The sequence below is a fragment of the Diadema antillarum genome, unplaced genomic scaffold, assembly GCF_040938485.1.
Source record: "Diadema antillarum isolate AM-2024a unplaced genomic scaffold, OU_Dant_1.0 seq00000439_RagTag, whole genome shotgun sequence".
Classification (NCBI taxonomy): Eukaryota; Metazoa; Echinodermata; class Echinoidea; order Diadematoida; family Diadematidae; genus Diadema; species Diadema antillarum.
The window spans coordinates 324,505-340,454 of NW_027271415.1; the positions used below are offsets into that span (position 1 = coordinate 324,505).

A 15,950-nucleotide genomic window follows, 5' to 3' on the forward strand; every position below is an offset into this window, starting at 1 on the left:
TAATTTCCACCCAACTTCTTTTTCTCCATATAGAAGGCGTTTTAGCCACATAATACGTTGTGCCTTAACAAATAACCGAAAGTTCGTCATTCTTAAACCCCCAAACTCATAATCTTGATACATAATATTTCTCTTTATACGGTCTTTGCCATGCCATAAGAAATCAAAGGTAATTTTTTCGACTTCTGAAAATACCCACTGAGGAACAACAATAAGTGATGCTACATAATTCAATTTTGACAAGGCGAATGTTTTCATAAGATGTATTTTTCCCATAAGTGTTAAATCTCTTTCTTTCCACCATCCTAAAAGACTTTTTATCTTACTTAATATTTCTTTAAAATTTAAATTCTCTTTTGCCTTAACATCTAAGGAAAAATAAATTCCTAATATTTTGATTTCTTGAACACACACACACACACACACAATAATATTTTGATTCCTTGAACACACACACACACACACACACACACACACACACAAACACAAACGAAACAAAAAAAATCAAAATAAACAGCAAGCTGTTAGAGAAGTCTGAACCGGCAATTTGTTGTTTAAACTCATGTTTTCTTTCGTTTTCTTTTTCTTTTTTTGCTTGTGTAACGATGAAATAACATACACAACTACTGTAAGTTAAGAGTTATAAAGCAAAAATAAAAAATGAACTGAATACAATTCTTAACATCATCCGAAGAATTCTAAAATACCTAATTGCAAAACATCTTGACAAATTCCTGTTGCTTGCGAAAAGAAAAATATTGCAGGAGCTAGAGCACCATTATTTATATGTACTGTATACAAGCAAAGCTTTCTGGGATAATGGCCCCAAAACAAACTATAATGCCAGAAAAATGTGACTCTGGTTCATCTTCGGTTGGGTTAGTGAGAGTCACGTTTACGTGTTTTGTCTTCTACGAATTTCACAAAAGGGATGCAACATCAACACTGCAAATATATATTGCATGAACTAAGAGGGTTAGTCTAGGCATATAGGCAACCATGAGGGCACCGTCGATATTCCGTCACACGTGTTTTGTGTGTCATTACACGTTTATGACACATGCTTTTAGAATGGCCGGAAATTGACAATAAGGACTTGTAATATACTTGTAATATACAAGTCGAGATTCTGATCGAGCTGGGTTGTTTATAGGTCGTAGAAGACTGTGCAGTGCATTGAGTTAGCCTGACCAGATTTGACTTGATTCCACTCCTTTAACATGTATGAACTCGCAGTGACATGCAAATAAGATATTTCAGGTTGGTCTTTTCTTAGCTTGAAGGTAAATTGAGCTCTACATTCACATTTCGCTGGAAGTGGCACAATATGTTAGCTGTGAAAGTTGTTGTAACAAAAACAACAAAAAAGAAGACCTGTTTCTGGCACTCTAACCTAGGGTTATTTCTTTCTGAACCTTGATAATAAGGAATGATACGTCATGCTGGCAATATTCTTAATGCCGCAGGTAGACTGTCTATAAGAAGTCTTTAGTATATAGGGGGAAAAATGGGAAAAAAATACCCCGGCAAAATCAGCTAACAAAATAGAAAAGAACAGAACATAATAAAAACGAACAAAACACGTAGAGCGTTTTCATTTAACGATAATGAAGAAATTAAAAAAAGAAGATTTTTCGAAGCATTATCTTCACGATCATGTCCTTTAAAAGGGTGAGTATTATAGATTCTATTAAATTTTAATTCAACCTTATATTTCCCGGTGAGCAGACAGCGTCAGGCTATTAGCCAGTTCATATATAGTTACATTTGAGCATGTGTGCATAAACATACCTTCACAGACGAATGTGTACATTCCTTTCAAACAAGCCAACCTATTCCATACTGAATTCTGAGATCCCATCGACTTAATACGCAGGCCACCAGATTCCCGTACGCAACAGGTTAACAAAGGTCATTCACGCAGCACTCACATGTAAATCACCATTCAGATTCTGTGTTGGTGTTTTCAGATGCTATTCTAATGAATGGATTAATTTATGTTTTGAAAAGTCTGTTCATGGTTCAGAGTAATTGTAGACTATTGATAACTGTGAACTGGTTTTATCCGGATCGCCCGTTCCACATCAATGCTTAGTTATCAATCCTCGGAACCCATTCACATTTCTCTCGTGAAAATACGCACTCATTAATATAATTATTATGCAATATAGAAAACGAAAAACATAAACACAAGCCAAAGTGACTCATCACCAGCTTGCAAAATAATCTTGAAAGTGTCGATAAGCGAATATTATAGTTACCTACCCTAGTATTGAATGATAGTGGAGATTAGTAAACCGTTCTCCCACGCAGACACCATTTTACGTCAACACAACAGGCGACTGCGTGGGATGTCGTGGGGTAGTTGAAAATTGTAGTTTAAATCTTGCCATATTGAGCAGAAATTCCCTTAATTTGTAGGGTCAAATCAACTGCAAGCTTTTTTAAAGCACCACATGTTCACCCAAATGTCTAACTACAAATGATGAAATATTTTGTCCTAAGGTCAAATGATTGCTAAGACATGGGCTAAGTGAACACAGAGTGAGTGAACAAATGAACACATACATGTAGTGACATAAGTTCACTCAAATTCGGACATGGCTTGGGCTGCGAGTTCCCCACAATAATTTGGTTAATTAAAAAGACAACACGAAACAAAACTATGAGAAAATGTACAAGCCCATCACTGAAATCCGAGACTTTCCACAACCCTTGTTACGTACCTGTGGTATCAATATGACATGAAATAAAGTATAACGACGTTCACTTTGATACACTACATTTTGCCATTTTAGCAACGCTAAAGCCCCTGTCACACTTTACAGGGGATGTAGGCTCACCGTAAAAGAATATACATGAATGATGATATATAAGAATAATATATGGTTGTCCTGTCCGTTTGTCATCAGTAACTACATGCGTTTTGCCCGGCAGTCGTCATGTGACTGTGCCGAGAGTATGGGTTACGATGTGCCTATATGTACATATTAGTTCCATCCGTTTCATCTTTTGCAGCAACGGACTCCACAGGCGGCCTGTAGCGGACAGAAACGCGTGGAAAACGACGAAGTACAGTACAGATACAGGAGAAAACGTACAAGTATCAGACAAGGATCAGATCGCACTATCCATTCTTGGTGACGAAAAAAAAAAAAAAATTGAAGGCTCTAACGGGAATCACCGGAAGATAAAAGTCTATGTCCATCCAAAGGATGAAAAAGGCATCGAAACGCATTATAACGGATAGCAATCGCTTCGAGTGCGTTTGCATTATGCGGCAAAGTGTGACAGGGGCATAAGCTACAGAAACAGTTTGACTGAGTTACGCACCATTATGAATCTTAACGAGGAGATCCGAGTCTGTGCACTTCTACAGACATTGGCCCCACTTCTTCACAAACAACAGCATCTAAAGCAACAACTTGGAACAACAGCAAGAACAAAATGATATCAATTGCTGGTTTCAGTGATGTTAAATCGTTTAAGGATTTGGCGCTTTCAGGAAAATGCCCCAAATGAGATCCAAAGAGGGAGAAAATTAAATTCGCCGACTTCCGAAGGTTTATAGAGCCAGGGTGCACCAGGCACCTGATTTTACTCTCGATTCGAGCCAGCCATCACGCGCTGTGACCGGAAATTGCATTCAGGGAACCCCTCTTGGTTATAAAGCAAATCATTTTCATTTTCAGAATAGAGAAAATGACACTATTATTTAGGAGGGTGGGGTTGGGGAGGGTGCTTGCACGACGCATGCACTCTTCAACACCAAAAAAAAAAAAAAAAAAAAAAAAAGGAACACAATACAATACACCAATGCATGAGTTTGCGATCTATTGATCACAAGACTCTACTTAGATGTGAAACAAGAAAAAGAAAGTCATGCTCATCAAGATAGAAAAGTTCAAACTCCCTGCACTCTTACTCTGTGAAATATTCATGGACAGACAGACGGACAGACACATTCTTTATACTCTCGCACAAGTGATAATCGTTATGATGCGTGTGTGTGTACAATATATATATATATATATATATATATATATATATATATATATATATATATATATACATATATATATATAATTATATCATTTACTTATTCATGGACATATACCATACTTAATTTATTAGTACAAATACATAATACATTAACATAAATCCCCCATTACCAATGTTACTGGCAGCTCACTAAGTTTTCCAATGCCCCGCTTTCTTACACGTTGAATTTCTCGCAGTCTGTTCGATGCAGTTGGTAATTCAAAGCTGTCATGGATTGTGTATAAATGCATAATAGAATTGACCGATAGTGATACATAATAATGTAATAATAATCACCATATATTCATGATAAGTGATAATAAAATTGAATTTCATAACCCTTGTTTTCATGGTTTTGAGAGAGAGAAACGGTATTCAACTTTGGGGAACCACATCATTTCTTTCTTATTTTCCGTCTGAGTTTACTGAAACTTGTAGGGTTAATATTCTATATTGGCTCTCTTTACACAATAGTGTCCCTTTGCATGGCCTGTGTCTAAAAGAAAACGAACAATATCTGATATTCTTTAATAATTGCCTAGCTCGATTTTACTTCGAAATGATTATTTTTAAATTTAAAAAGCATCCTTTCCCCTATATCTTCTATACAATTAATAATACAGTTAAGCTTTACACAATCATAATGATAACTGTATGGGTGATCTAATGTATATAGATCATTGAATCTAAGGTTGTGTCTACTAGTGCATGGGTAGAGACACTGGTTCGGTGGTTGAGCAAGTTATAATTTAGTTGCAGATTTTCTGACCGCTTACTAGCAATTGATTGTAATTATCTAGAATGACGAATATGACACTGCTTTCAACGTTTTTTTTTTTTTTTTTTTCAGTCAGACAGCCGCATACGACAGCATATTACAGTTTCTAAGTGATCAAGAAATCGCCATTCAGTGGCTTCCTGTGAGCCTGCACAATTACAGTACATGTAAATTCTAGTTAATGTCGATGAGCACAGATCCACTTCCTATACTTCCAGAAGTTGGACAAAAAGCAACGACAACGCCCATCAAGTAGCACGTGCTTTTGTCCATTACTGCGATAACGCATTCCACTCCGCAGTGAGACCAATTTAAAGTGAGACGATTGAAACAAACTCCATTGTTCATTTTTTCTCAAGGTTTTTTTATGCATGATGTAGCAAGTAGAGCAATCTCACTTCATATTGGGGAAATGTATCACTGATTTGCAAAAACAAGGAGAAGAAGAAAAAGAAGAAAAACAAAACAAGGCAAAAACAAAAGGAACAAATAAAAACAACTCAACAACAACGATGACGACGATAGCAGTGATCTAAAAGTGCGAATACGCATGTATAGAAAAGCTATACTTCCACACAATCGTTTTCCCCAGAAGATCTAAAATGGTGTAACAAAATTAAACGATCTTTCTATGTATCTCAACTTAAAGGGGAAGGTTAGTAACTGATCAGTGGGAATCAGTGGAAATGCTGGGAGATGATTGTTCCAATCCTTATGGGATTCATTCAAGAGCTCATTGTATATCTATTGTTGTGTGAAAATGATTTGCTTCAGAATGGTCTCATGTTCAAGTAATGTGCAGTTTGATGCTTCCGGGTTAGCGTCCCTGGTCAGTGACGGAGCATTAATCTGCACATTACTTGAATATGAGACCGTTCTGAAGCAAATCATTTTCACAAAACAATAGATATACAATGAACTCTTGAATGAATCCCATAAGGATTGGAACAATCATCTCCCAGCATTTCCACTGATTCCCACTGATCAGTTACTAACCTTCCCCTTTAAAACAGGCCAGTATATTCTGAACAAAAGAGATTTTCAGAGAATTACTGCGCCAGAAAAAGCAATTAATAACGATTTCAATAATGATACACTACACATCAATAACAAATTACTGGAATGTACATCACTTTGCCCTCTGCTGTTGTGCAATAATCCGAAAATCCCCTTATACGTATAGGTAACGCCAAAATAAACTGTGACTGAACTACAGAAACACACGAGGGAGTTGACGTGTGATAGCGTTCGACCAATCAGCTCACGGCATTCGGCTTTGTGTTGTTATCTGCTTCATTCGAGACAGGTTGATAATAAGCGCCGCTTCGCTGAAGGTTTGCCATTTCAGATGACAGTCACCGAACTTGTCTCATCAATTTGGAAGAACCTGCGATAAGAGCTTTTATCTCGCCTGCTATAAAGTCGAGTTCAGTGCATCACACGGAGGTATATTGGTGTTGTGTCTGTCTGTCTATCTCGAGTACAAGTCAGCAACCTGGTTTGGAAGAAAAAGGTACGTTATCTTTAAGTGGAGTGTTTCTCTTCGATTGTGATATTGATGTGTTCCCTATATGATGATAATCATGTAACCATGATTTATTCATAACTCCTCTATCAGTGCCAGCATGATATCTAGTCCCTACAACTATCTAGTTTTGACAAATGACGTTTCAGTATTGGTTTTTTTTTTCGACCTTTATTTAGAATATAACACAAAATGAAGTACTATGTTTCTTTTTCTTTGAAATATCACATCATGCTGTATTCTTCTTCTTGTTTTTTTACATTCGAATATTTTTTTTCCTTCGCTCATTTGATTTTGGGATAGGTCTTCGAAGAGTTATGATTCATAGCTGAGAGTTTCAGATAATGTCTTATTCTATGAAACACGATGACACTTTGACAAGACATTTGACAGGTATACTCGTTCTGGGGACTATTCTAGGACCACTTTTTAATCATCAGTTTTATTATCATTATTGCTATTTGCATGGTTCTCAAAGGGGTTTTTGCAAAGGTTAATCAATCGTCGAAAGCCTGCGATGATGGTGCGAGCTTGTCGATAATCTTCGCGAAATTAAGCCCAAGTCATATCTCACCTTTCACCACACGGCTACAACTGACTTAGTAATCAAGATATATATACCGACATGTATTGCACTGGGCAACCGTTGAACGAGGCATATCCTATCTCGCGCTCATTAGCCCTGACAAAAACCCGAGCGGATGTTAGCTTTTAAAAAAAGGCGGCAGGCGCTGGTCGCATCGACGCAGAATTTTGGGCGGGAACGTACGTCCGAAGTATACAGGTGGCTTGGAAGGGACGTGCTGTAGCTGCTGCTTATCCCGTTCCTTTTACGGAAATCCTATACTGCAAGCTGAAACGTACACAGACAGGCAGGAAATTGTTGAGTCGATAAAGCGGGTAGTGCACTCTCACTGACTTAACAACTGTTTTAAATGATCTCTGTAGAACGCCAATAATAATAAAGCGCCTCTGTCACTTCCAATTAGGCTTACATCGCAGTACATTTCAGATGTTTTGTTTTGTTTTTTTTTAGAGGGGGAGGGGATTAGTCAAAATATTTAACCGAACATAGATATAAAAAGGTATACAAATAAATAGTTATACATGCTTACGACGATAAAATGAAATGTTGGTGGAATAAGGATCAAATAAAACCCACTGAAAGATGGAATGCAGCGTTGCATGAGTAAAAATCCAGATGTTCTCATTGTTTCGACATTTTGAGATCACGTTTGCATGCAATGACATTTAACCGAAGCATGATAAACAGTAGTAAAACAAAATAAATGGTTATACATGAATTTGATAATAAAATAAGGAATTGAATAAAATGAGCTGAAGGGTGGAATACGTAGAGTTTCATGAGGAAAATCCAGAGATATTTCGTTGTTTCGACATTCGAGATCATATTTGCATGCAGTGATGGGCTCTGATATCTAGGGTGCGTGTAACTTTTCAACCCTCGTTCAGTACAGCTGGACTTGATTACAACGTCACTATTACGTCATTTGGTATATTCCCCATACCTTATTAATGATGCAATAATAATACGTGCAGGACGTATGCATTTACATAATTCCTTATATTAGCACATGTTGTGGTAATGGCAATGCCCATATTGGCATTATTCCGAAACATTGTATTTAAAAAAGAATTCCGTATAGTCAGGTAGCGGGATAAGAATGATTTTGTAGTTGTCCTTTACTCATGGCTGTGCATAAGATTCGCGAAGAAATTCTAGCGAAATTAATTATTATTATTATCATTATTATTATTATTATTATTATTATCATTATTATTATTATTATTATTACACAATTAATCTCTTCCTTGCTAAGGTGCCATGACAACTGAATTGTCGACAGTGCACTTCTATAATCAAACAAGATTGACGACGAAAAAGAATAGTGAAAAATTCAAATTTGATAACTATCAATACTATATACCTACAGGTACGTATACTACTGTTGCTACTATGTACTACAAAAACAACAACAACAACGACTACTACGGATAGTACTACTGCTACTTCTACTACTGCTGCTGCTGTTACTACTACTGCTACTGCTGTTGATGCTGCTGCTGCTACTACTACAGTGTACTACTACTAGTACTACTACTACTACTATACTACTACTACTACTATACTACTACTACTACTATACTACCACGACGACTACTACTGCTCCTACTACTGATACTACTACTATTACTACTACTACTACTACTACTACGACTACTACTGCTCCTACTACTGATACTACTACTATTACTACTACTACTACTACTACTACTACTACTACTATACCACTACGATTACCCGAGACAACAGACAATGAATCTTTTATTGAGCACGCCCATTGACGAGGATAGCCATAGCACCCAATACATAACTCTCTTGTCTGTTTTACTTCCTGACTGGTATTTTAAAGGGTTACTCCACTCCATGATCATATAGCGACTGAACTAATACACGGAAATCGAACGAAGTGAATAGATAAAGTTTTATCAGACCGAGCTTGATAAAATCAAGAAAGCAGTAAGACTCTATGTTGAAAATGTTCCCGATAAACAGAGAGAGCAGTCGCTAAACGCATTATATGCAAATTCACACAAGCCTCATTCATACATACACGCATTCAAATCTGACAAAATCTCCACTTTTTATACGGAATCAAACTGAAAATCTTGCTTCCTCCGCATTCATTATCATTCATTTTTTTTATTATGTTGCAATAGCTTGGAAGAGATATACGAAATGGTGAAAGTTTTGTAGTTACTGAAGTGTCTACCAGAACACGTGTGTGTGTGTGCGCGCGTGGTGTGTGTATGTGTGTTGAGTTGTGTTGTGTTGTGTTGTGTTGTGTTGTGTTGTGTTGTGTTGTGTTGTGTTGTGTTGTGTTGTGTTGTGTGAACACAAACCAATTGCGGATTTGTGAGTCATTGTTGGAGTATGGAATTACACTTTTTACAAGAGAGAAACAGGTGCAGCGTGCGTGCAAAATGTCACCAAACGTGAGCACCACTTTTTCCTTTTCCCGTCAAAATATCGTACGCCAAGGCTATGGTACTGACATAGTAATTAAAAAAAAGTGATAGAAAAAAAGGTCTATATCAAAACTGCGTGGGGCACAGTGTATTTCGGTAAAGCAAAAATGTTGTTGTTGCTGGAATGTATGTTGTTACAATGTTTCATAAAGATACGAAAGTTATTCTCAATTCAATTCAAATCTTATTTTACTTTTTTTTTTCCTCTAAATGAACATAGACATTTCACTTTCTTTGGTAAGAGAATGTACACAAGCAAAACATATAGGAAACTGAGAAAAGTGCTCATGTATTTAATAATTGTGCAACCATTCTCTTACCTTATCTCTATCGAAACAAACAAATTAAAAAAATAATAATACGGTGTGGTTTCGGAAATGCATATACAATTATCTTGGTGAACAGACGATACGTGTGCTTAAAAACAAATGAATCTATAGTTTTTAGGACAGGTTCCGTCAGTCTGTCTCCTACTTTGTTTTATGCTCATGATATAAGGCCTCGATGAACACAGTGTATAGCCATTCATAATGAAATTAACGTTTTGCATGCTGACCGACATGTTAACGTAAAGTGGATTATGACACAGCTCACATTATATCATCTATTGTAGTTTTGAACATAATTTCACTGAAAATAGAACTTCTCCAACACGCATATCGTAGTCTTGTACAAGCATCTCCACAGTGTAAGCGCCCGTGGGTAACAAGTTGTACATAATTATAATTTTAAACTGCAGCAGCACATCGCTTTCATCAATGCGAAGCTCTTCAAACACACATGTAATGAGCGTTTTCAGCTGAAGCAAGAGTTACTGACCGACTTCCAAACAAAATGGTTTCATTAACAATGAATATTCGTTTTATCTTCGATTTCGATTACTTTTGTTTTGCCATCATTATACTCCTTTATCAAAACAACTATAAGGAAGATAAAAAGTACATTAGCTCACATTAACAGAGATATCCAGGCACAGGCATTTGTAATTAAGGTATTTCATGTTAGTTTTAAAAATGGTGTCGAAAAATGAAAAAGAAAGGATATGATTCACATTTGTGTCTTCTCTTTTCTGTCAGTGATTACGTGCTGCTTTCTTTCTGTTCATCATGAAGAAAGACAATTTAGCGACATCCTAACGACATGTCAAGTCAGAAAGATATTCTTGGTGATGCTATGATCTTAAAAGAAGTTTCCTGTATACGAGTCACGTTGATTTAAACTGAATCAGCAGCCATGTTGACGGAGCTCTGCTTGTGTAAATGTTTGTGTTTATAAAGCTCATCCCCTGTTACACGTCACCTCGCTGAATGACGAAAATTTCAGCAGTACCACAAGCGCGTGGGGGTGTCAAGGCCCGCCTAAATATCAGTCAAAGTTTTACACGATTCCCCAGACGCAGAGCTTAGATCGGTCCATGACACCGACGACTAAGTCGAAGGCTGAATGTCAGCTGAACTACAACTTAATATTCAGCTGACATTTTGACGACATTATGGTATTATACCCTATGAGTGTATTTGTTGGAAGACAAGGAGACTGTTCAAATATTAAATTGTTTCGGTGTAATGATGAGCTCTGACCTACCTATACTATCTATCACCACTCATACATTTTCATTATACATTTTATTTTATTCCTTTTTTGTGTGTTTCATCCGGAAGTTACTTCTTTTTTATTTAAGGAAAAAAAAACTAGCTGTAATAGGAAGTGTCTCTCCCCATGGTGATTTCCTATGTGAAACCTTAGGCTCTATTTTGGTTCGGCCATAACCTGCCCGGGATTCTAACCATATTGCTGACGAATGTGATTCATCGCTTGTAAATTTTGTAGATAGTTTTCTTTCTCTTTTTCCCCCTATGTGAGAGCATTTGTGAGTTGCCCATATTCTAACCGATGGTACGGCTATGTCCCGTTTCTCATTTCAGATCATGACAATGGCAACAGACATCATCACAGAGATCGTTACCACCATGGACGCCACAGAAAGCATGGGACCCAACATCACTACCATTTCATCGACCTCTTCAGCATCCGCAATACCGGCTAACGATTTTGAGATCTCAAAAGTGGTCACCATAGTAACACTGGGTCTACTCACTCTGGCCATCATAGTTAATCTCATCGCTCTGGCCATCTCGATATTCGACCCACGCAGACAGTGCTCCCGGGCGAACATCTGGGCTGGTTCTTTCTTCACTGCCCAAGTCCTCTTCAGTCTGAACACCATGGTCTCGCTCTACCTGCACACTTTCATGGACGTGACCGACTTCGACAAGCTCATCACCCACGGACAACTCTTTGTAGAGTTCATCAGCCGTGGTGCCATGGTGATCGCCCTGGGAGGTGTGGTTGTGGACCGCTATCGCGCCATTTCGGACGTGAAGTCGTACTGCGGCAGACGAAGTCTCCGCACCAGCTGCTGCTGGGCTGTGGCGGGTTGGCTGCTCGCCGTGTCGCTGGCCGTCCCCGTGCTCGTGGGTCTGACGGACTACTGGTACGCTACCTACAACTCTCTGCGGCCTTTTGATATCTTCACAAGCATCCACACGGCCCTAGTCTACGTCATCCCCCTCGTTGTCTTCTCTGTCATCTACAACGGTCTGATGTGTCGCCTGATCTCCCGCTCGAGCCGTCGCTCCCTGGACAGCTACGCCGCCACCGAGGCCACAGAACGCCATCGCGCCTCGCAGCGTCGCCTCACCGCCGGCATCATAGCCACCGTGGTCATCTTCGCCTTCAGCTGGCTCCCCTATCTCACCGTCCGTGTGGTCGCCGGCTACTTCCCCGATGCCGACTTCCAGCCACTGAACACAGAAGAAATGCGCCTGGTCGGGAACTTGGTGGCTTATCTAGGACTGGCCGTTTGTCCAGTTCTCGTGTGCGTGGTGTGCGCCAGGTACAAATCACTGGAAGTAGGCAGACTTTGCTCTTGCTGCCCGGACAGTCCTGGCATTCAGAAGAAGAGCGAAAAGGTGTGGTCTTCAGTGAAGCAAAATCCATACTATCTGTACTAGCGAAACTGGTAATATCGTTCCATATCATGTAGAGTGCACTCCGGTTATAACAAAGTCCTCGAGACCGGCAGTTTTCTTTTGCTAGATATCGAAATGTCATTATCACCAAAGACAATTTAAGTATATACACATGTAAATATATCAAACATCGCGATGATAATTTTGGGACCTGAATTTTTATTTCGTTGTAACGAGAACTTTGTTATAATCATGGTCGTTGCAAAGCAAGTGCACATGTGTAATTGTGAAGCATGGAATCTGAGCTTTAAGGAACATACCAATAGCCGATATGTGTAGGAATATTTGGATATATTTTTTTTTTTACAAAGCATGTAAACAACTACTGTTATCATAAATGTTGCAAACTATCACATTGTACACGTTGTATGCGGTATTGTCATGAAACAATATCAGTATCATCTGTCATGATATTGTAGTGCGGGCATGGAAGCAATTTACCATATTGTAGTCTTACACTGCTGGATTTGTTTTTGTTGGGTTTTTTTTTCTCAAAGGAAAGCAGTGATATTATTAATAGCAAAGATGTAACGTGGTCTTCTGATCTTTGACCTATTGCTGTGATATAACATGCTTTACAGGGATGCCAACAGTTTGATCGTGATGTGAAAATTGTAAATAAACATAGTCTGTACAATATGTAAATAAGTAAATTAATGTAAATAGATACGGATAATATCAAATAGGTAGTACATAATATATAGTATATCAATAAAATAATCAATATCATTTAAGGAGTGTTCAATGATCCACTGATGTAGATTATGATGGAAAGGACTGGTGTCTACAGTAATCTCCACATAATCAAGGAGCACGATACAATCAGATAGTGTTCATGGACGGATGAAGTTGGATGATTATTGTCAATGTTGAATATCATTATAGCTATTATCATTGTTATAACCTTTATTGTACTATTTCATGCTTACGAGTACCAAACCAGAGGAACCTTGTCCAACCGTATAGGCCAAGAATAGGCATAATTATTATTTTGATGCTATAAGCATAAGAGAAAAAAAAATGGCAAAGTTTCATATTTTGGGGATTTCTGTTTATGTTTTTGTTTCTCGCTGCCATTCATCAGGTGTCAAACATTAATAGATGTGCTGCTGGTCGGCGAGACAGTTTAAATAATATATCAAACTTTTTGGGATAAGATAGTGATCACAGAACGGCCTATGATAAACCATTATGCAATAATGATAAAAGCAATAATAATAATGGTAAAAGTAACAGTAATATGGTGCTCTTAAAGGGTATATCACTGCCACTGATGGTCATGAATGTTTCCTCTGCAATACCGATACCGGTCTGACAGCGAGTGTGTAAGCCTGCCTCAAGTGCCGAAAACACATTTGTATATAATATTTTTGAATTGTACAAATAAAACAAAAATATAATTATATCAAACCTGAGACGATCCTTCTGGATGATATCTTCATTCTAATGTGTGTTTCAACTTGTACAGAGAAAGAATCTTTATTGCAAATATGCCTCATTACGCGAATTCCGTTAATGAGTTTATAAATTATGTATAGGTCTTACATACATTTAGATTAAAAAAAACCCCAGTCAGACATGATGTAAATACACACATACATACACACACACACACACACACACACATACACACACACACACACACACACACACACACATATATATATATGTATATATATATATATATAAATATATATATATATATATATATATATATATATATATATATATATATAATTACATATATGGGTCTAGGGCAATTACCCCCTGGGCAAACACCCCGGACCCTTCCCCTGGCCCTAATCCTAATCCTGACCCTTAACCTAACCCTAAACCTAACCCTACCCTAATTTTTACTCTAACCTCACCACTAAACAGTATTTAGCCGGGGAGTAATTGCCCGCTGGGGGTACGACGGATACGACACACACACACACACACACACACACACACACACATATATATATATATATATATATATATATATATATATATATGTATATATATATATACATATATATCTATATACACTGTATATATATATATATATATATATATATATAAACCGGTATGTGAATTTCTTACACATACTAGTACATAGATAGTTGATATGTCAGGACGTGCATCATTATGTGCAGTGTAAATTTGAACGATAAGGCGTATGAACGATAGCTATGTATAGATTGTCTGGTATAGAAAGGGGCATAAGAACTTGCGTTTTTGTGTGACGTGGCGTGTGTTGTAAAAGAGCGAGATTTGGCTTTATAGAAAAGGAAAATAAACAGACAAGGGGAGTGAGCAAATGCCAAATGACAGAGAGGGGGCGGGGCAAGATAGAGTCACTCAGATGGGAAGAGAGTTAGATTTTGACTTTAGTATATACACCGTAAGATGCTGCTCTGATGACGCCGCAACATACCTCGGCTATTATCACTCAGAGATGCCAAGAAAATCCAATGGATAAGCCGAAGATTCTACCCGAGAAAAGGCATCGCACTACTTTCTTCACTAGTCATCCTTAGTCATAATGTTCATGCCAGGATGAAGACATACAAGCGAGGATGTTGAAAGCATTACTAACTCTTCAAGGGTCTTTCTGTGGCTTTTAACATCAAATGTCGTTGTTTAATTTATACTTTATTTCAACTGTTTTGCTCGTTGACGCATGATATGCGAGCAAGGCAAGCTAAAAAGAAAAAAGTGAGTCATTTCAACTTTTCTAACCCATTGAATTTGATTTTATTTTCATGTGCATGCTTATTGACCAATTTCGTCTCAGCCTACGGGGGGTGGGGGCAACTTTTTTTCCTTTGCATTTCTTTCCTTTAAATACAAAGTCATTCTCATGCTCATTCAAAAAACAAAAACAAAAACAAAAGCAATAACAAATATGCGCAAAAAGCAAGTCATGGAAAACAGAGTTCTAAAAAAAGAAAAGCTACATTGTATTTCGGCCCCCTGGCAGATCAAACCCGATTGAGCTGAAATACCCTGTTCAAATAAAACGTAATCCTTAATAAATGAATGAATAAACAAATGAATGAATATTTAAATCACTCACTCAATCAATCAACCAATCAACCAATCAAACAACCAACCAACCAATCAATTCATCCATCCATTCATCCATCCATCCATCCATCCATCCATCCATCCATCCATCCATCAATCCATCAATCAATCAATCAATCAATCAATCAATCAATCAATCAATAAATCAATCGATCAATCGATCAATCTCACGCATCGTGTGTACTTACTAGAATGGCCTAGATTATTGCGACTTTCGAGTTGATTCTGTCGACAAGTTGCACTTAAAAAGGATTCCTCTTTTAAAGTTTTCAGACATGTTATCATACCAGATACATTCCTGTATCGAGGGTATTCGATACCCGTATAGGAAACATTATTTATTATACATCTACAATGAATACTAGTATTTTCCTTGTTCTTCCATGCCCCGAGTGAGGCCGTTGAAGAACAAAAGTCCTTGTCATTGCCATTTTCATTGTCACTCGGGGCA

At 37.7% G+C, this 15,950-nt stretch overlaps 1 protein-coding gene across 1 annotated transcript; it reads left to right on the plus strand.

Annotated features, from left to right (window-relative positions):
* The first annotated feature begins 11,329 nt into the window (after positions 1 to 11,329).
* LOC139732597 (neuropeptide CCHamide-1 receptor-like) lies at positions 11,330 to 12,409 on the plus strand. Its single transcript, XM_071643453.1, has one exon. The coding sequence runs from the start codon at positions 11,330 to 11,332 to the stop codon at positions 12,407 to 12,409; it is 1,080 nt and encodes a 359-aa protein (XP_071499554.1).
* The last annotated feature ends 3,541 nt before the right edge of the window (positions 12,410 to 15,950 follow it).

Coding starts and splice junctions, on each gene's coding strand:
- LOC139732597 (XM_071643453.1), top strand. CDS start 11,330: ATGGCAACAGACATCATCACAGAGATCGTTACCACCATGGACGCCACA.